This window comes from Schistocerca serialis, chromosome 4 (assembly GCF_023864345.2).
Source record: "Schistocerca serialis cubense isolate TAMUIC-IGC-003099 chromosome 4, iqSchSeri2.2, whole genome shotgun sequence".
In the NCBI taxonomy this organism is placed as follows: domain Eukaryota; kingdom Metazoa; phylum Arthropoda; class Insecta; order Orthoptera; family Acrididae; genus Schistocerca; species Schistocerca serialis.
The window spans coordinates 777,621,951-777,644,906 of record NC_064641.1 but is presented as its reverse complement, the minus strand read 5'-3'; the positions used below and the strand labels follow the sequence as shown (position 1 = coordinate 777,644,906).

General features: G+C 37.8%; 1 protein-coding gene across 1 annotated transcript in view; it reads right to left on the bottom strand.

Moving 5' to 3' along the window:
- LOC126474761 (uncharacterized) overlaps positions 1–22,956 on the bottom strand; it is a 197,167-nt gene that overhangs the window by 16,948 nt on the left and 157,263 nt on the right. The window contains exon 5 of the mRNA XM_050102237.1: positions 10,759–10,883. Coding sequence (XP_049958194.1) covers positions 10,759–10,883 — 125 coding nt within the window. The remainder of the gene's footprint in view (positions 1–10,758; positions 10,884–22,956) is intronic.

Genomic DNA, 22,956 nt, shown 5'->3' with positions numbered 1-22,956 from the left:
TCCTCCTCACACTTGTTCTGTCAACCTCTTCCTCTATCCATCTCAATCTGTCCCCTACCATGCTCGTTGTTACACATAGCCCCTGCAATACAGTTCAACAAAGCAGGCCGATACTACTGCCAGAACACACCTCTCATGCAGGGCAGGTTACACATAAGGGATTGAAAATCATTTATTTGCTCCTCTCATACAGGCCACCATGCAAAGCAGGTCAATAAAGCAGGCCAATGTAACTCCAACATAACATGACTGTCATGCACGGCAACCTACATGTTAGGACCCAGAAATCTATTTCTTGTCCCCGACACATACGCCTCCTTGCAAAGCAAATTGATTTAGCAGGTCGAGACTGTTCCCATACAACATGCCTGTCATGCAGGGCAGCCTGTAGACCATGGGATGAAAAACACCCATTCTCTCATTTTCTCCCATATCTCCACTTCCATTGGAGCTAGGAGGATATACACCACATAATGCTGATACTTGTGAGGCCTGATTTTTCCATGCCAAATTTGGTCAAAATTGATCCAGGTGTTTTGGAGGATATCCCTGACATACACACATACACGCTACTTTATACTGTGTATCTCTCCTCTGGACCATCATGTACATTTTCTATGGTGCTTCAGCAGATATTGTAATTTTGGTTTTGCAATGTGTAACTGGAGTCAGCCCAAACAAACATTGCTCATCATGTCTATCATATGAAACCCAGCATTGAAAGAAAGCATTGGTTTGCTCCCATTACAATCAAAATTATATTTAAATCAGGATTTTGTGTGCCCATTTGATAGAAAGGTTCAAAATTAGTATAATGGATTATTTCTTTTATTCATATGAGTTAACAGGAACACTAAAACATTAAGAATAATCAGTACTTCAGTAGCGATTGGGTAGCACTTCTGCATAGCAGTAACAGTCACCGTGGGCCAGAGCGGTGCTGTCATTTATGAACTACTGAATATTCTTCATGTTTTACTGCCCAGGTAATACACATGGATAAAATGAATATCCCAATAGACTAATGTGGAACTGCTATGACAAATGGCGATGTAAAATTGCACTTTCAAAATAATTTAGTTTGTAACAGGAAACAAACTGACACTTTTCATTGGCACTTGGCATCACATGGGATGGTGATGAGCAATATTTGTTTGGGTTGACTCCAGTAGCATATTGCAAAAACTAAATTACAAATATGTCCTGAAACACCAGAGAAAAGGCACACGACGTTTCTTAGGAGAGGCATTATGTATACATGTATGTATAACAGATTATTTTTCCAGATTGACTGAATGTTGACAAGCCTTATGAAATTGAAATTTGATTTTGAAGGATGATTCTGGTATGAGATGGTCATTTGAAGCTTTATACACTGAGCTACTGCAAATAATGAAAAATACAACTGCAGAAGTAACTGATGGAAAGTGCACATTTATACCAGGTTCTGTACCTTCAGCTAAAATCATTTTAAAAATATTTAATTTTAATTTATTTGTTTATTTGTCATATGAGATCACCTTCCTGGACATACTGACACATTAATTGCATTTACCAGAAAAAAATCATTTTCACTGAGCTTGCATCGAAACACTTGCAGGGTCTCATGTATTTTTTGAATGATTTCAGAAAAGAATCAAGTAGAGCTGTGTATTGATTCGGTAAAAAATCAAGCAGGTGAGCTATTAGTAGACACAGAATTCTCAGAAAAATGTAAATCAAAGATTAGAACAATGTTTAAAGGAAGGGCCAAGGATGAAGTGGTCATAATGACTTCACTTCAAAAGTTTAAATTAAGCTTCAGAGTGCAGCAGACACACTTATTTAGAAAAGCGATGGAGATTTTGAGGTTTAGCTGTTGTAGCTTCTAATTGAGGTTTCCTGACAGGACTTTGTTATGTGAAACCTCTTTTGGAGAACTAACAAATTCTGCAGCTGATCTCTCATTAAAATACAAAGTGATTTAAGTGCCAATGAGTTATGCTTAGAGACTGAAAGCTTTAAACACCAAATAAAATAATTATTGCTTTATTTAAGAAAAGCAGATTACATTGCACTTCTTAACTGCAATGAAGAATATTACTTAGTGACCAGTTATCTCAATAAATGAATTGCACTTATACTAACACTCATGCTACCTGTCGCTTCTGCCAGCTGAAAAAGATCTGTCAGCCAATTAAAATTAATAAAATACTATTTTCAAATGAACATTGGTAAACAATGTTGGAGAAATCCGCTACACTGCGTGGCTCAGTTACATTAACATGATCACCTGTTAAAACCTTGAATAACCACCTTTCACAGCAGAGAGGTGCAGGAAAAGAGTCAATGAGATTCTGGAAGTTGCTTACAGGGATGTGGAGCCATACTGACTCCAGTGGCATGGCCAGCAGTGCTAGATTTCTCAGCTGAGGATCCATGGTGCAAAGCCAGATTCTCAATTAGATCTAAATGTGGGGAGTCTGGTGGCCACAGGAGTATGTTAAACTCTTTCTGGTGCTCTACAAACTATTCACATACACTGAGAACTGTGTGACATGTTGCGTTGTCCTGCTGGTAGATGTCACTGTGGTGAGGAAAAAACAAACAGGATGTTTGGGTGGACATGGTCTCCAAGGATAGATACATAATTGTGTTGATCCATTGTGCTTTCCAGAATGACAAGACCACCCAGGGAATGGCATGGCAAAACTCAGTGGATGTCCAGTTGAAGTACTGGCATGCAAATTCCAGCCTTTTTTTTATTAATGAACAGCAGTCAGCATGGGTGCATGAGCCAGGCACCTGTTGCAGAGGCAAATACGCAGCAATGTTTACAGAATAGTCATTGGGGAGACACAATTGGCAGCCCTTCAGTTCATCTGCCTGGTCAGCTGTTCAGTAGTCACATTATTCACTCATATATCTCTGCAGCCATCTTTCACCCTTATCATCTATGGCCCATGGTGCACCACAGTCACCTCAGCACAGGGTTTGAATAGGGCTATTGGGTCACACATGGTACACATTAACCATGGCAGCATGTGAACAGTTTACAAACTTAGCAGTTTCAGAAATGTTTTCACACTTGGCCCGAAAGCCAAAGCCCATGTTCTTTTGGACACCAGATAAATCACTCTGTTTCTGCATATGACAGCAACTGCACTCTTTTCTGCATCATGGGAGTTACTAACATCTTTCTTTGCCTTTATTTTCTTTTTTGCACTTTCAGTAATAAATTGTTACAACAAAATTAATCTCTATCTGTTCTTTTCTTCCAACTTTGATTTGGATTTACTTTTCTCAAAGATTGTAATGAAGTGTACATATTTCAACAACTGTATAATAACAAGTTACAGTAATATTTTTTTATTATTTCTTTGATGAAAGACAGGTTTTTATTCTTCAATAAGGTCAGTTACACATTGGCTAAAAAATTAATTAAATAAAAAAGGGCACCACCACTTTGTTCCTGACATTTAATCAACAAGCAAATCTACTCCACCTCAGATGTAGGAGAGGAGCTAACTATCTCTATTACCCATTATGTATTACAGTGTTAGTTGGGTACTTGATACAAGTTCCCTAGAAGTGAATAGCAGCTCTAAACACCACTCAAATCAGTAGTTCCTTATGGCAAATAATGATATATAGACTTGCTAACAAATCTGCAGTTCTGGTAAAATTAGCATAGTTTCTGCTAACACAATATTAAGCACCTGAGTCATACCAGTAATCAGCTCTGTACAGTACTAGCTCTGTACATGACTGCTCCTACAGTTCAGAACAAAATCTGAATGTAAACCAATTCCAGAAATCCTCAAACACAAACCACAACACTGTAAATGTGTTAGCATACAATAATCTGGTTAACATCCCTTAGGCATAAACCAATCTATTTTGGCCCATTAAGAAGAATTCAAATCCAGTGCAACACTAAATAACAGTTGATACATATCTTCAAATCTCTTTTAATAAACAACCCCCTTCAAATTACTGCATTCACAGGTGGTCAAGCTTCCATGCTGACTTAACAAATCTCATAACGTTAACTCGGCTGTGGCAAGGTCAAATTGATACTCATGAGCAGACAACTCTCCGATGGCTTGACCAAAATCAAACTGCCATTAAAACCATATATTAAGTTTTCAGGAAACATTAAACTTTAACAAACAAAGAGCACTACCACCACTCCTTAACAACTGAATATTGTGTTTTTTGGCTGTTGGTGAATTTCTCACTAGCCAGCTGAATCTCAGCATAAACTCTTTGCCACTCAAGTTGCTGTTCAGCTGAAAACACTGAAATACCATAGCTCACACTACCTTTCTACTTTCCTTCCATTTATAACTTTTTAATAACAATTTGCATAAATATGTCACAGCTACAACCATGTTTTAACTTACAGTTAGAATATAGTTATTGTGTGTATAAGTTACTTATTTTTGTCATGGTCCCGGGGACAACATATTTTGACCCATCACACAGGGATACCTAAGATACAGACATATATCCAATTCTCACACATATTTAGCAATCATGAAGTATTGCCAGGTTTGTCAGTATTTGAATGAAGCAAATTGTGTTCCACATGAGTGGCTTTTCCTGAATTTGTGCTCCTTCTTTGAGAAAATTATTTTCCTCCAGGAATATTATAAAGTTTGAGTTTAGGATAACTTCTAGAACCTTGCACTAGGAAGATGTCAGAAATATTGGATGAAATTCTGTGCACCCATTGTTTTACCCTTTTGGTAAACATTAATCACCTGCACTCTTTCCCTACTATGCAGAATAGTTGCTGAGCACGAGATTCTAAATATAAGCTGGAAAAGGGGATACTTGCAAAATTATTCAGTGCCAAATCAAAATGGAATTATGTGAGGGTCTGGTGGCTTGTTCATTTTAAATAGTCTTCATCTTTGTTCTGTAACAGGGGTGTATACACCAGTATCTCTCATCACAAAACGAACAATGAACAAGTGAGCAAGTGAGCAATGACAAAAACATGAGACCTCTCACTGAGTGTGTAGTCAACAACTGTCTGCTCAGATCATATTTTGCCACATTTTGTGTAAGCGCACATGAGGTGAAGTAGTGAGTGGAAATTTGTGAAAAACTGAGTGAAAATAATGCACTAAATAGCAGCTTATTGAGACACCAACCAGTGACATGAAACTGGACGGAAAATGTAAGTACAGAAACGTACATAATCTCTACCCCCTCTCCACAAATATGCAATAATTTTCTTCATGGCTAGTTTGCAGATGACATGCTGTCAAAAAAATGACTAAAATGAACATGAAATTCAATGTATAATAATACAGTTCAGTTAATGATGTAATTTTAAGTGAGTGTCTAAACAAAACAAGGCAAATTGCAAATATTGTATTTCGTAGGCCTACAGCAGTTAAATTATTACAAATGTGATATTGTACTTTACAGGAATAAAAAATTAGACCAACAGAAGATGACACATTGTTGTCAAAACATGTTTGGGTAAATATAAAAATAAACTAATTGTGTTTGTATAAGGCTGATTTCCAAAACAACGTAGTTTTTAAATCACAAACATGGAAGAACAAAAAGAGGAGCTTCAAACCTTAGTAAAATGAGTCTCATTTTTGAGTCTGTGGAATGTCGAAATATTTCATGGTAGTGTCCTGATGTGCAAACACATTTTTAAATGCAGAATTTAATATTTCTGTGTACTATCTGCTATTTGCAGTTTCAACACTAGCCTGATACACAAGAAACTGAATGGAATGTTTCTAACAATTTATGACAGGTCTTTCATCAGGATCTGATTGCAGAAATTTTCTGCGGAGTCCATACACAACTCTTCTGATCAATGCACATATTGTTATTACATATTCTTCAGCAGTTTCCACATAGACTGTTTTATAGCATGGGTTTAGGAGAGTCTCTTTTTGTGACATATGGAATTCTGGATACGAATCTTAATATATGTAATAAACAGTTCCCATGTTTTCTATATACACACACTCTGAATGGTACCATTAAAGTAAGATGGATCTTTACTACCTTACTTGATGTTTATCTATTTAATCTGTCTAGGCCATGGTTTTATAATGTCTTTGAGCTCAATATTTAACAAGATATTCTCAGTTAATCTTCTAAGTACATTGTTAGGGACTGTCTATCACTTCAACCAAACACCAATAATTGTCAGCTTTCTTGATGACATTTTTGCCTTTGATGTTCAACATTTCTCTAATAGATTCACAGAGGAATACTTTTTCTCTGGAGCAATGGTTTACTAGTTATTCATGAAAAATTTACAAAAGCCATCTTCAAATGCACCTCCACCCTCACACACATCCCTCTCTAATCAGGATTTCTAGTATGTTGTTCATGGCACTCCCTCCTACTGCTATTTTGGTCTCTATTGGCTGGGTTATTGTGCCACCAGCATAGTCTTTAAATGTGTCTGTGAAAAAAAAAAAGACTTTTGTAAATGTTACACTAAAGCCAATTACACACCCTTACAAGCACAGTAGTTTCATAGTCAGAAGACCTGATGAATACGACAACATAACTGTTTATTTTATTTTATTCTGTCAAAATTCACAAAATTTTTAGGTACAAATCATCAATTTTACAGTTTGTTAAGTGGTCAACAAATCATCAATTTTACAGTTTGTAAGTGGTCAACTATGCCAGTGGCACAATAAGGGCAGTCAATGAAGACCAAAATAGGTTGAATGTGGGAAATAATTCGTGCAGTTGCAAATCTTTGTACAATGGTAGGAATGAATGCCATGAACAGCTTACTAGAAATCTTGACCAGTGTGTGGGTATGGGAGAGCATCGGTAGGTAGCTTTCATACATTTTTCTCTAACAACTCAATAACTGCTGCCTCCAGCAAAAACGTATCCCAGTACAACATTTAACTACATCACATTTCCTGCAAAATGATCCTGTTCATTTTTTCTGTAGGATTAACAGTTGGCACTTTGTGGGCAATAGATGAAAATCTTGAGGCATCATTTTTTGAGGCAAGATAGAACATTGCATGTTGCATAAAATGACATTTGTAGGGGCAGCTGAATCACCCTGTATGTACAATGTACTTGGTACTGGAAGGCACTGGGAGGGAATGTGAGGCATTCCATTTTGTGTGTCCTCTCCCAGAAGCCACTGTGCAAAGTGGCGAGTTATGTTGTATGTAAAGAACATGTGTAACAAAAACAATATTAGCTTTGCAGTAACCATTGCAGTAGGCAGTAAATCTGATTTTGCATTGTTGGGATTCTTTCTTTCAAAATTTGTGATAATGTAAAACTGTGCCAATCATTGCACCTTTTTGCAATAAATGACAGAATTCTTACCAATAAGTGCCAATATTGCTAATGAGAATGTCAATAAGATAATTTCACAAATCATTTATGCATTTGTTACTTTCACATGTTACTTCTACTTTCAGGCTGATGCTCAGTAGGAAACTCTCAGGACAAATACAGAGACAGCACTGCCTAAGGCTGGTGGGACTCGTTTCTCCAACATCACTCATCTCCTACCAGTAGTCTTTACATTGACTACAGCTTGCTTTCTGCATTCTCTGTGCTTGTGTTGACTGTTGGTAAATGTTTTGACTTTAAATGGTAAATGTGACAACTGGAAGAACTCATCTCATGATCATTATCAGGAGCCGTGACAAAATAACCAACCATGTGTGTTTAAGTTGTAGGTAGGAGATAGGGAGAAGCGATGAGAGCAGAAGGTATAATTTCCATACCCTCCAGTGAACAATGCAGCATACCACAACTACTGCTTACTGAAGGATTAACAAAAGAGTCAAAGCAGTCCCATACTTAACAAAAGAGTGGAGCGGATCAGATGCAGGAATCCTGCATCACCATTCTAGGCACTGTAATAGTTGAGGTGGTCTACCATTAACTTCCTCGGACTTATTACAAATTGTCATGGGTGTATATATGTATGTATTTCTTGTATCTGTGTCATGTGGATTGTTCGAGGCAATGTCCTAGTGGAGGTGGTCTGCCAGTGAATTCTTTCAGTTTTCTATGAGCTGACTTGTGTATCTGTGTCATGTGGATGACTGTGGTGAATACCTTTACAGTGCAGTGTTAGGTTTATGTTGCTATGTATAGTAATAATTTCATGCAGTGTAATGGCCTGTTGTAGGTCTTTCAATTGGGAGCCACTTCAGCGACCTGTGTGTCCCTAACCAACCCCAGCTATCCAACCAGGGAAAGTGACCTACATTTTAATGTGGAACCTGAACCATGTGCCATTTCTGGTGATTCCTTACATCATTGAAAGGTGAAGGGTAGGTTAAAACACGGACTGAAAAAACCATGGCCCAATCGGGATTTTAAAGGGAAGGAAGAGGGTGCAACCCAGTGCTTGCACATAGCCTACTCCTCTCAAATAGCAACAATGAGACCTTTGAGCTTAGAATCCCCATCCATCAGACAGACTACCATCATAAGCGTCACATGTGTTCACTTCATGAGCCACTGTGGAGAGGTTTGAAGTTTAATCCAGGACACAGGAAAAAGATGGTTGCCCAGGAATTTTGTGCCTCCAGTCCTCTGACCCCATTTCCTTGCCAGCAAAATACTGGCAGTGAAAATGTAACATCATCAGTATTTGAAATGGTATATTTCTGTGTTGAGTGCCCTCACACAAGTGCCCATTAGTAACCTCGGCTATGGAGGCAGGTGACGACTTAAAATTTACTGCAAAATTTAAACAACATCTGGTTAAGAAAGACTGTTAGGAAATAACACATTGGTGATTGTGACCTACAAGTGTATGAAATTTACTCTGATATTTCCAATAGTGTCAACAATGTTCTGAATGGATCTGCAGTACACTGCTCATCCCCCTCTCCCCAGCACCCCCCCCCCCCCCCCCCCCCCACATGTTGGGTGCAGAAGGTTCTTCAGACAAGTTACAAAAATTTATTGGTTTTTTGGATATAATGATGTAATGAACAATGAGAACTTTAATGAACCCAACCCAATTACAGACAATATTCTCAGTTACTACAATATCTGGTTCAACAATACAGAAATTAGAGCAGATTTTTGAAGTATTCCAAACATAAGTTTTCTATCTGCATCTACATCACATTCAAGTGCCTGGCAGAGGGTTCATCAAACAGCTTCACAATAATTCTCTGTTATTCCACTCTTGAACAGTGAATGGAAAAGTGAACACCTACATTTTCCCATGTGAATTCTGATTTCCCTTATTTTATTATGATGATAATTTCTCCCTATTTTGTTGGTGTCAACAAAATATTTTTGCATTCGAAGGAGAGAACTGGTGACTGAAGTTCCATGAGAAGATCCCACCACAGTGAAAACTTCCCTTGTTTTAATGTCCTGTTCTATGTCCACGACACTCTCTCCGCTATTGCTCAATAGTACAAAACGTGTTGCCCTTCTTTGAAGTTTCTTGATGCACTCCTAATCCTGTCTGGTAAGGATCCCACACTACACAGCAGTACTCCAAAAGAGGATGGAGAAGGGCAGTGTAAGGAGCCTCTCTAGTAGATCTGTTGCATCTTCAAATTGTTCTGCCAATAAAACACAGTCTTTGGTTCACCTTCCCCACTACATTTTCTGTGTGTTCTTTCCAATTTAAATTGTTTGTAATTGTAATGACTAGGCTTAAGATTTGATTGGTTTATCATGTAGCCGAAGTTTAATGGATTACTTTTAACACTCATGTGGATGATCTCTCACTTCATTATTTAGGGGTCAGTTGTCAATTTTTGCAGCATACAGATATTTTTTATATATTGTTTTTCAATTTATTTTGATCTTCTGATGCCTTTACTAGAAGTTAAACACCATCTTCATTTGCAAACAACCTAAGACAGCTGCTTAGATTGTCTCTTAAATTGTTTATGCAGATAAGAAACATCAGAGAACCTATAACGATAATTTGGGGAATGCCAGAAATCACTTCTGTTTTATTCGATGACTACAAATTGTGACCTCTCTGACAGAAAATCATGAATCCAGTCACATAACTGAGATGGTGTTCCATAGGCATACAAATTCATTACAAGCCACTTGTGTTGTGTGTTGTCAAAATCCATCTGGAAATCTGGAAATATGGAATCAATTTGAAATCCCCTGCTGATAGCACTCAACACTTCATGTGAGTAAAGAGCTAGTTGTGTTTCACAAGAATGATATTTTTTAAATCCATATTGACAATGTGTCAATAGACTGCTCTCTTCAAGGTAATTCATAATGTTCAAACACAATATATGCTCCAAAAGGTTGCTGCCTATTGACATTAATGATGTGGGCCTGTAATTTAGGGGATTACTCCTATTGTTTTTCTTGAATATTGGTGTACCTGTGAAAGCCTCCAGTTTTCGGGTACAGATCTTTCCCTGAGCGAGTGTTTGGATATGATTATTAAGTATGGAGCTATGTCATCAGCATTCTCTGAAAGGAACCTAATTGGTGCATAGTCTGGATTGGAAAACTTGTTTTATTAAGTGATATGAGTTGCTTCATAGCTCTGAGAATATTTACATCTAAGTTAGTCATATGGGCATGAAGTGTGTATTGTTTTCTGGGGGAGACTGTATGCATTCTTCTTTGTAGGTACCAATTTCTTAATTGAATGCTGAGAATGAAATTAGTGTAAGATTTACTGTTGCAAGAGTTCCATAACCACCACTGCAGTAAAAGTTGCTATGGTACTGACGTCTATTTTTTATTGAAAAATAAAGCAATAGAAATGAGGCAAAGTAGCTTGCAACAAACCTTATCACCAGGTCTTATGAAACGACATGCAGTCACGCTGTAGAAAGAACTTTTCAGGTTGCAGAACAAGTTTATAGCACCATTATTTAATGTATCTACCACCAATCCACTCTCCAGTGATAATTCTGAAATAAATCAATATAACATATAATTTATCTTTGAAAACTGCTGGAACTGTGACTACAGTCAGTATTTATAGGTGCTTATTTTGAGAAAAGTTATTACATTAATTTAATAAATTTTATGGATTTTTTATGGACATAAATTAAATAAAACTATTATATCTAAGAATAAAGCACCAAGACAATGAAACCAAAGCTTTACATTAAAAGAATGATTTTTGTGTGAAATGCATAATTTCTTTCTTTTGAGATAAAATAGTCATGAACTTAATGCTTGATCTGAACGCTATGCTAATTTGAATACTATAGCACTTTACTAGGCATGGTCCTATTGCAGGTGGTATGCTCTCGCCTTCCTACAACCTTTTACCTTTTAACTGACTTATAGGCAGCCCTATACCTATTGTGGCCTCTGAACCATGCTGCAACACAGCATTTTTAACATATAAAAATTGCTGACAAAAGTGCAAGAAGTTCTAATTTACAGAAAATAATGCTACTGATGATGAGAAATTGACTACATAAACCTTGAATTATAGTGAGACACCTAATTAGTACCCATGCCACACAGTTCCTAGAAATAAAGTAACAAAATTACAGCAATATCTGATCAGAATTATAATAGATAGCAAGAATGGCAGAGAGTCAAAATGAAAGTCCATATCAGTGGTACACAATGTACAGTACATGAATGTTGACTATCACATTTCAGTCTAAAGGAAGCACATTGGTGTATATTACAGGCTATCAGCTTATTTTGGTGCGCTAAACAACCCATGCATTGGAGAAATGGTAAAATTAATTCAGGTTATGGTTTTTAACACTGCAGTGCTGCTTTTAAGCATGGAGTTACTGGGGGCAATACGATGTTATGTTATTTCGACTTACCTTTTTATACGGAAGATTTCTTTTTGAATATGAAAAGTCTGGTTAAGTGGAAGGCAGGTTGAGGCTTGTCAGTATTTGCTGTAATTGCCGATTATAGTTACAGAAAAGAGTTATTTTTTTACATTTAAACATTCTTGGTATATACACTGATGGGAAAAAATTACAACATCAAAAAATAATTAATGCAAAGTAACGAAATTACAGGAATACATTGCAAGTTAACAAGTTAATGTAAGTGCACGAAAAGCCATTGCAAAAGTGAAATGCTGTTACATTAGTAACTGATAATGCAAGCATGCAAACATGTATCATTGTGTAGTACAGGTGCCAGATGTCAATTTGTAGGTTGGAGTTCGATGCCTGTTGGACTTTGTTGGTTAATGCTGTTTGTGGATAACACTCAAGTTGCCATCTGATGATGACCTATATGTGTTCGATTGGAGACAGATCTGCTGATGAAACGTGCCAAGGCAACATGTTGATGTTCTGTAGAGCATGTAGCGTTACAATGTTATGTGGACAAGCATTATCCTGATCCTGTTGGAAAAATCCCCTGGGATGCTGTTTATTTATGGCAACACAACAGATTGAATCACCAGACTGACATTCAGTCTTGCAGTGAGGGTGCACAGGATAACCATGAGAGTGCTCCTGCTGTCATGGGAAATTGCACATCAGACCACAGCTCCAGGTGTAGGTCCAGTGCGTCTAGCACACAGACTGGTCAGTTTCATATCCTCAATTTGCCTCCTCCTAACTAACACAGGGCCATCACTGGCACTGAGGCAGAACCAACTTTCATCAGAAAACACAACATGTTTCCACCCTGTCTTCTGATCAGCTCTTGCTTGACACCACTGAAGTTGCCAATGGTAGCCCTTTTGGGTCAGTAGAATGCACACTACAGGAAGTCTCCCTCAGAGCTGCCCTTGAAGTAACTGCTGCTTAAATTGCTGCTGCAGATGCAGTATGATGCGAGAGTGTCATACACTGAACATGACGGTCTTCTCTATCGGACTGCCAAATGGCCGTCTTAATCAAGTCTTCTTGCGATCGTACATTCTTGTGACCACCACCGCCAGCAATAACATACAGTGTCTACATTCCTGCCGAGCCTTTTCACAATATAGCAGTTTCTTGTACCCCTTTCATGCAACCTCATTAAAATTCAGTGAGGTGTTGATAATGGCATCTCTCTAGCATTAAAACCATTCCTAACATCAACTCACCATGTCGAATTTCAAAGGTAACTAACGCTCATGGCCGTTGCTGAGCGTATTTAAAGCAAAACTGATTTGCGTTCTCATAATGGTGCTACTAATGCCACTCTTACGTGAATGGCACAAAATATCAATAGACAACATCTTTCAGATGTAGGAATATGCCTAACAACATTCATTTATGTCACACAACTCCTTCTTGATGTTGCAATTTTTTTCTATCAGTGTATTTTTTCAACAATTTCAATTGTGGCTATGCTTCATTCTCAGGCCTGTATCTAGGGGCTGACAAAAAGGTGGCACCAAATTCACATTCTTGGGGATAAAAAAAACCTTGTTTTACAAAGCGCCCAGCATCAAGGGCACGTTGGTCTATCGATTGTTCATATGATTTTGAAACACATCCCAGTTGGTTTTTGAACATTTTCGAACACATTCTAAGTTCCAGAACGAGATTTTCACTCTGCAGCGGAGTGTGCGCTGATATGAAACTTCCTGGAAGACTGAAACTGTGTGCCAGACCAAGACTCAAACTTCGGACCTTTGCCTTTCGCGGGCAAGTGCTCTACCAACTGAGCTACCCAAGCACGACTCACGACCCGTCCTCACAGCTTTACTTCCACCAGTACCTCGTCTCCTACCTTCCAAACTTCACAAAAGCTCTCCTGCATACCTTGCAGAACTAGCACTCCTGGAAGAAAGGATATTGCAGAGACATGGCTTAGCCACAGCCTGGGGGATGTTTCCAGAATGAGATTTTCACTATGCAGCGGAGTGGAAGTTTGGAAGGTAGGAGATGATGTACTGGTGGAAGTAAAGCTGTGAGGATGGGTCGTGAGTCGGGCTTGGGTAGCTCAGTTGGTAGAGCACTTGCCCGCAAAAGGCAAAGGTCCCGAGTCACATAGTTTTAATCTGCCAGGAAGTTTCACATTCTAAGTTGATTTCCGAATGAATCATAAGTTCATTTTTGAAAGTGTAGTGTATGTGATGTCGCTGGCAGGGGAATCCCCATTGCATCTAGAAATAAAGAAAACGTTCCCACAGACAAAAATGGACGGGCTATATGAGCTGAGCCAAATAAACCTGAACGGATGAATGCCAATTGCTGTTTGTTTATGTAGTTGATTGGGTGTGTGAATGATCAGCATTGTTATAATTATTAGTGAAATCCATAGATTCAGATTACTAGAATGGAAATAAACGACTAACAGGAATAAAAGTTAAGAAGGATTACATATTATCTTCTCATTGTATCCAAGAAATTGAAATTTTGACAGAAAATTTTTTGCCAGATCGCTGCACTACCAGTTGTACAGTCCCCGGTTAGCATCTGCTATAAGCTCTATCTTGGAATAGAGCGGAAAATGCAGTGTACGAACATGTAATAACGCCTAACCAGAGAATAAATGTGGGATAATTGTACTTGTGATTCTGGCAGGATCAGTGAAGTTAACCAGAAGATAAGTTTTGACAATGACAGGAATAGTTAGATAGACGAGATTGTTTGTTAGAACGAGTAAGGAGAAAAATGGGGACACAATACAAATTATATGAAAAAATATGACAATTCCAAATTTATATGAAAGTTTCGTGCTACTACTTTTCAATCTCATGCTTGAGAAACTGGAGCATATAAATGAAATGTGAAACTGTTTCCTAATATAAAACTCTTTGCTTACAGTAGGCATAAAAGGCATTTGATATTGGTACTTAGTGAATTATGTTCTGTTGTGTAATTTGTGTAAATGAGGTACATAAAAATGATTAGTTGTCCCATAACAACCTCGCTTATTTGGGGTGTGCTACAATTCTTCCAATATCACAAAGGCCTGTTTTGTTTTATCTAGCAGACCATAACAAAATAGACATAATGAAATTGAGAAACCACACCAGTCTTGGGTACTATTCATATTAACAGCTTTTTCAGTATCAGACAATGACATTTTGATTTTTCGCATAGCAAAACAATTGACAAACATTGATGAGGTAATAGGTACTTTTGCAGAAAGGAAAGCATGTCCTGTATAGCTGTGGCAAGATGAGGGAGAAAGAAAATGCCGGGACCATAAGGATTGAAGAAATGTGTACAGTCTAGCTTTTCTCATGTCTTTAATGGTTTTATGTTTCCTGCATTTAGTTTTATGTCACATAAAAGAGAAAGTTATTAACTAGTAGGCAATAAGGAGAGCAAGTGTGTGTGTGTGTGTGTGTGTGTGTGTGTGTGTGTGTGTGTGTGTGTGTGTGTGTGTGTGTGTGTGTGTTTTATTTAAGAGGGGTAGGACGTCAAAACTTGCTGACTTGAGAGCAGGAGAGGCACCAAAGGACATTTCAGTTTCCTCTGTCCTGAATGTAGGTTTGTTGGTTTTTATTTAAGAGGGGGTAGGATGTCAAAACTTGCTGACTTGAGAGCAGGAGAGGCACCAAAGGACATTTCAGTTTCCTCTGTCCTGAATGTAGGTTTGTTGGTTTCCTTTAAAAAATATTCAAGTTTGAATGCCACAGAGTAAAATACAGTGACCTGGGATATAAGAGTGCTGTGTGAAGAGGTGTTGTACTGCACTTTGGCACACTTATGACTGTATAACCTGTCTTACATTTCCTGGAATATATATCATTATCAAATTTTTGCCCCAGTTCTGAAATATCATAGATCCAGGGCTGTTCACACTTGTCAAACACACTACTAATGCGCAGGCATTTAAGATGTTAATAGCACCAATTTTGAAAGCCACATGGGCTCATTAGCTACATGCTACACTCCTGTAACTTCCCAGTAACATCGATTAACAGTGCACATGAATCCGATTGCAAGGTCCATCCCTTTTCTCACTTCTGCTAAAGAAAGAGAAGGAGGGTTGTGCAGCTGTTAAAGGCAGTTGATAATCGTGTGGTGCCTTCTACAGAAAAGTGTATTATTTTTTCACATGCTACAGTGCTGAAAGTGTTTAGATACAAATCAGGATACATACTTCAGTGTATATGTATTGGTACATATTTTTTATTCACATGTAGTTTTAGTGAACAGGTAAATTTTTTAATTATTTTAAAATGAGTTTCTACATAAGTGTGAAGATGGGTTGCTGAAGCACTAAGGATGAAGCAGTGAGCTCCTCAAAAGATACAAACATATCAGTGTACTGGAAAGTCTGTGGATGCATCCATTTGGAGGGCTTAGTTTTGAGGAGAAAAGTGATGTTTTCAAACAGGCAACTGAAATTTATGTCGGACATTTTCAAGAATCTAAAAATTGTACTGTTGGCCATGTGTTTTGTTTTCTTCCAATGTGTTGTGGGCAAAAAATGGCAGGAGTGACAAGAACAATTCCAACAACTTAATGAGGCAGCATGAGAATTCCAAGGATTATATTTAGCATCTGTATGGATACTGTTTAATTGGTGTCACATGTTTCCTAGCTGCAGAAGTACTTCCTTTCTGAGTATAAGATCAAACAGAGGACAGTGATAATCAGAGCAATTATGCTGAACTGTTACAATTAATGGCACAAAAACACAAATGTTTGTCAAATCATTTGCAGACTTCAACTGTTTTTCAAGATATTTCACATGATATGCAGAATGACCTCATTGATTCCATTGATGAAGTCATTTGTACAGAAATTTGAAAAGAACTAAAAGAAACGCCATTTGTTGTAGGGTTTATTATGGATGACACTGTAGTTCCTACTTTCAACTGTTCTGCAATAGGTATTATTCACTGGTGAAGTGTATGAGAGATTTTTGGGGTTTGTTGACGTTAGTGAAAACTCGAAGTGCTGCTAGCTGAGAGGAGCGATGTTTTCCTGCATAAGTGAATTTGATAGTGGTAGAAAACTTGTAGATGTGCCTGTGCCATCATGGCTGAGTACCATAATGTGGTACAAAAAGTTGCGGGAGGCGTCTGCCCTCTTAGCTGTGTGGTTAGCACATCTAACTACCATGCAGTGGGTCTGGGTTGGATTCCTGGCTGAGTAGGAGATTTTCTTCACTTTGGGATGGGGTATTGTGTTGTCCTCATCATCATTTCATCTTCAAGACAGCAAGTAACCAGTGTGGAGTCCATTGAAAAGACTTTCAGCTCGGTGGCCAAACTTTCCAAGGTATTTAATTTTTTAATTGTGAGAGGCAAATACCCTTGAGTTTTCTTCATACATTGCTATGCTTATAAAATGAATTTAGTACTGAAACAGTGTGTTGAACATATATGCGAGAGTAAAATATTTTTCCACAGAATTTCTGGATTTGCATCTTTTTTTCTCTAAATCATCTAAAAGAGCAAGTGCTTCAGATGAATTGATCAAACGATGTTTTCCTTCAGTATCCAATATCAGATGGTTATGTAACAGCAGTTTAACTGAGTTCTTGGTGAACTATAACTCAAAGTCTATGAAAGATGAACATAATGCGTGAGACAGTGTGCCAACGACTTTTACCTGGCTCTTAAGCAAATTAATTTCAACTTCTTGCTTAATGTTTTTGTGCACACTATACAAGTCAGCAGCTCTCTCTTTTCAAATTACTGCAAATTGAACTCTTTGATGTCGAGAATTATTTGAAGAAAGTTGGCTAGTTTAAGACTGAGTTACAGTAACATCACGGTAAATTCAAAGTGTGAGGTTTAAAACTGAGCTAGAAGAAAGGAACACTAAGTCTTCAAAAAGAAGCAATGGGATGGTGTGGCTGACTGATAAATATCATACTGTGCTTCATTTTGTGAAATTGTTGATACTGCCTCACATCAGTTAATTGACAGGTATGCTTACTTGGATAATTTGGAGTTTCCTTCACTTACGAATTAAAAAAGTATAGCCAACACAATAAGTTTCTCTGAAGCTTAATTTAATTCCTTGATGGCATCCTAAAGTGGACATTCTGCTTTCCCTAGACTAAGTATGAAACTATCTGGGATATATTCTTTGCCTAAATACCAGTATTTAGACAAAGTCAATATCTCACTTTCTTTGTTCTCACCGAAGTAGTAACTGAAGCATCAAAACTAATGAAATTAATTTTAACCATTCCTGCAACCAATGCAGACAGAGAATTTTTGCCGTTGAAGAGAATCAAAAATAATCTTCGAAGTACACAGTCGACTTTCTCAACTTGCTATGTTATCCATTGAAAAATGGTTGCTTTGAAAAGCCTGTGAAACAACAAGTGTCATTCTGTGACTCCATGATTGAAGTTTTTGACAAGAAGAATCACAGAGCTGACCCCAGGTATAAACAAAACTGTGAGTACCAGTACTTTTCATTTCATCCTTATTAATGTAGATACAGTAATAGATATTTTCTGAGTATTCAACATTGCTTATTGGGCCTGATTTTGCAAAGTTGGACCTTATTCTTTAATAGATGGGATATAACATCATAAAGTGTGATATCATGGTGTGAAGCAATGCAATATCAGATAATCGTAAACAATAACATATAATAATAACAAAGACAATATTATTAATAATTACAATAACAACAATGAAAAATGCAGGATGGAATGCAACAATATAACAAAAAGTATAGTTATTCACTGTACAGTGGAGATGCTGAGTTGCAAAAAGGCACAACAAAAAGACTGGGAAAGTTTCGACAGTCTTTTTGTTGGGCCTCTTTGCAACACTACATGGTGAGTAGCAATTATCCTTTTCATAATATTGTTACAACAACAATACTGTTTCTTGGATAACTGTAATTGTAAACAACATAATGACAATGACAATATCAATGATAGTTACAACAATAATGTTACCTTTAACAATTTTTTAAAAATCGATTACAGTTATGAATGCCTCATGCCTTTCCACTGGTGGTATTAATAAAAATCTGAAGCTAAATTCTGAGTTTATATTTTGCTTGTTAAGGTCTCACATTTAATTCTCGGATTCACAACATTGTTGCATACAATTAATTATTTGTGCAAGTTGGTGGATAATTTTCTCCCAGATACAGTTTCTACTCTATGGCTGAGAGGAACAAATGAAATGATAGCTGGTGAGAACATGAAGTCCATGAATGGCTGCAAATGGTCTCCAAGTAGGCGAACATAACCATTTCCAGTTAGTGATCAATTCAGGTGGACCAGAGGACCCAGTCTACTCCATGTAAATAAAACACAAACCATTATGGAGCCACCACCAGTTTGCACAGTGCCTTGTTGACAACCTGGGTCCATGGCTTCATGGGATCTGTGCCACATTTGAAATCTACCATCTATTCTTACCAACTGATATCGAGCCTCATCTGAACGTTCACAGGTTTCCAGTTGTCTAAGTTCCAACCTGACATGCTGCAGCATTCTGCAGCCAGCAACCCAAATAGCACAACAACATCACAGGTTGCCTTTATGAAGCAACTGTTCTGCATCTGAAAACAGTTTTGCAGCAGTTCCACTTGGTGGCCGTAGAAGCACCACCAGGGGTCACAGACCAGGGGGACCTATTTGCATCTGTGACCCACATGTCCTAAAACAGTTCCTGCAATAACCTGCCATGTAGCCAAATTTAAGTCTATGAATGCTGTGCAGAGCGAGTTAACATTGAGCCAGAGTTAAAGACAGACATCGATTGCTGCACTGCTGCCTGGTACCAAGCAGCTGCCTCCTCGACGGACATTGCCTAGCCTCTGCAGTTCCATTGATGGTCCAGTCTCTGTGGTAGGACGTCGCAATCTGGCTCACAAACTTTGATAAAACATTGAATCTATTCTGTTTTTCCAAGGATCCATATCACTGTGCGTGTACTAAAAATAAACTCCTTTGGAAATTTGTTTCTGTGTGTGGCAGTACAACTTTGTAAAGATTAGTTTGCGGAAAATTCGACCAAGTATGAGATTTTGATTTGTTGAACAAAGACGTTCAGCCAGTCAGTCATTTTTTAGCGTTAATTATGTTTGGTTCATTGGAGGAGATGAGCATACTACTTTTTTTCCAAAAACTATATTTGTGAAAAAATAATTATTTCATCCCCATCGACTTGCAAGTCGCCGGAGTGATGTCAAATCAAAAGACTTGCACCCGGCGATTGGTCTACCCGGCAGGAGGCCCTAGTCACATGACATTTACATATTTTACAGTGACGACCATAGGCCATTGCGTTGTCCGTTTTCAGAAGTAAAGCTGAAATTTGGTATTCTCGATACTCTCTTGACACTAAGGATCTTTGAAAACTGAATTCCCTAACGATTGCTGAAATGGAATATCCCATGCATCTGCCTCCAACTACCATTCCACACTCAAAGTCTGTTAATTCCCGTCGTGTTGCCATAATCACGTTTGAAACATTTTCACGTGAAACAGCTGAGTACAGATGACGGCTCCACCAATGCACTGCCCTTTTATACCACATGTATGCGATACTACCACCATCCCCATTGTTGTCAGTGGGATTGACAGAGGAAGCATGCTCTCTTATTTTTCAACAATAACGTTTTTGCTTTTGAGTCGAGTGATTTAAGATAAGACACTTATATTATTCTTGTTACCTCACTGGAATGGAGACTAATAATTGTTAACAATGTCAGTGTTTAAACAATGCCAGCCGGGATGGCCGAGCGGTTCTAGGTGCTGCAGTCTGGGACCGTGTGACTGCTACGGTCGCAGGTTCAAATCCTGCCTCGAGCATGGATGTTTGTGATGTTCTTAGGTTAGTTAGGTTTAAGTAATTCTAGGGGACTGATGACCTCAGAAGTTAAGTCTCATAGTGGTCAGAGCCATTTGAACCATTTCGTTTAAACAAAGTTTTTTGGCTTACACCCCAAGAAACGTCTGTTGACCTATACCCCAATAAGAATCACTTCCGACAAACATACATAATACAATAGATAAAACCTGCTTCTAAACCTTTATTCATATACAAAGCTATCATTTGCCATTCTGTCTCTTTGTGACAATTTTGAATTAATTAACACACATTATTTAAAACTGTCACTGTTCTGTTGTACTTAAGTCCAATTGAAAGCACCTGATGGAGCCACCTGGTATTATTCTACATACTAGAGCTTGATGATGCCTTGAAAATGTGTCCAGAAATCAGAATAAAGTAATGACATCCTGTTGGAATGTCAATGGAAAAATGCAATCACAGCATTGCAAAACGCACTGGAAAGAATCTTGCCAAGAAAAACAATCGTCGTTAGCATCCCACATAGACATGACCTAATAAACAGTTCATGTGTAAATAATGAAATCAAATTAACAAACAGAATGTTTCAAAAGGTATGCAAAGCATTCAAGGACGTGAAGTTTTTGGACAGTAATTCCGAAAGGAGAAACCATTTTACTCGACATGGAATGCACAGGAACCGGCTAGGAAAACGTGTACTCGCTAAAGGACTATTAGCAGAAACATTCAAACTATTTGAAAACACCACTCCTCCACTCATTCTAAAAGCACCTGTGCCCATTGAAACTGTACCATTGGAAGAAATACAAAGAGTGTTGTCACAATACTCCTTCAAAACTAATGGAACAGCTGAAGGGAAGACTTCATATGTAGCAGCACCTGTATGTGAATCAACACAAACAGGTCTTTTATACAAAAGCAAGACAGCACCAGCAGGTACAACTCAAGTATGTTAGTCCAATGCCAACTTGTGAAGCAGCAGCATTTAAGGAGGAAGAACAGTCATCAATAGCAGAAACAGCAACACCAACCCCCACAGGATCAAGTGTACAAGCTGACAGTGTAGAAACATCACCAACAGGAGATTCACCCTCTATGGCAAGAAAGAGCACAGTAGTGACTGCAGCTGCTCTACATAGAATGTGCCCGAGATCAAGAAAGTCCTCAGCTGCAAATGGGGATTTTTTATGGTACTGGGGCAGAAGGGGGAATGTTTCAATCAGAATGTAAGTAATGTAGTTAATAACAACAACTGTGGGTGTTACCAGCACAACCTCTTCCCTGCAGGAAACTGTTCCTGTAATACTGGTAAGTCAAAAGAAATAAAACTCAGTCCCAACAGTGGCAGCACCACAACCAATCATGTAATTAAAAATAAGCTCAAAATTTTTCACCAAAATATTCAAAGCCTGCTCTGTAAGTTAGACCAATTTACTGTAAATATTGATGAACCAACAGGTGCAAATTGTGCTCATATTCTCTGTCTGACAGAACACCATGTCACTTTTGGCATCGAAATGCTCAATATACCAAACTATGTTTTACTACCTCATTTTGTAGAAAGCATATGTGCAAAGGTGGGGCAGTTATTTATGTGAAAAACAGCCTGTCCTTTAATACAATAGATGTAGAGAAATATTGTGTAGAGAAAGACTTTGAGGCATGTGTCGCAGAAATAGTAGAAGCTAACAAGAAACTGGTAATCATAGCAGTACACAGGGCTCCATCTGGTAATTTTAAAGTATTCATGAAACAATTAGATTCTGTGCTATTGTATCTCACAAGAAAAAATAGGGACATTATAGTGACTGGAGATTTTAATATAGATTTCCTAAAAAGATCATCTTCTAAGACAGAGTATGCAAATTTAATGCATACCTACAACCTTGTCTCCACTGTCAGTTTTCCCACAAGAACTACTGCCACATCCAGCACTCTAATAGATAATATCTTTGTAGATATGAGTAAAACTAACCACATCAAAGTTGAAAAAGTCATAAATGGTCTCTCTGATCATGATGGGCAAACACTCACAATTGACAACTTTAATACAAAGCAGAACAAAGCTAGTGCACAGTGGAAAACCATTAGAAACATGAATGAGGAAAATATCCAAAAATTCAAATTATGCATTCGGGAGACTGACTAGAGGTATGTTTATCTTGCAAATGATGTTAATAGAAAATATAATTTATTTACTGATGAATTATCAGGTATATTTGAAAATGTCTTCCCAAAAAAGGTCTATAGACTACAGAACAGGCAATCAAGCAAAAAACCATGGCTCACCAAGGGCATAAAAATATCATGCCAGAGAAAAAGAGAACTGTATATAATATCCAGACAATCCAATAATC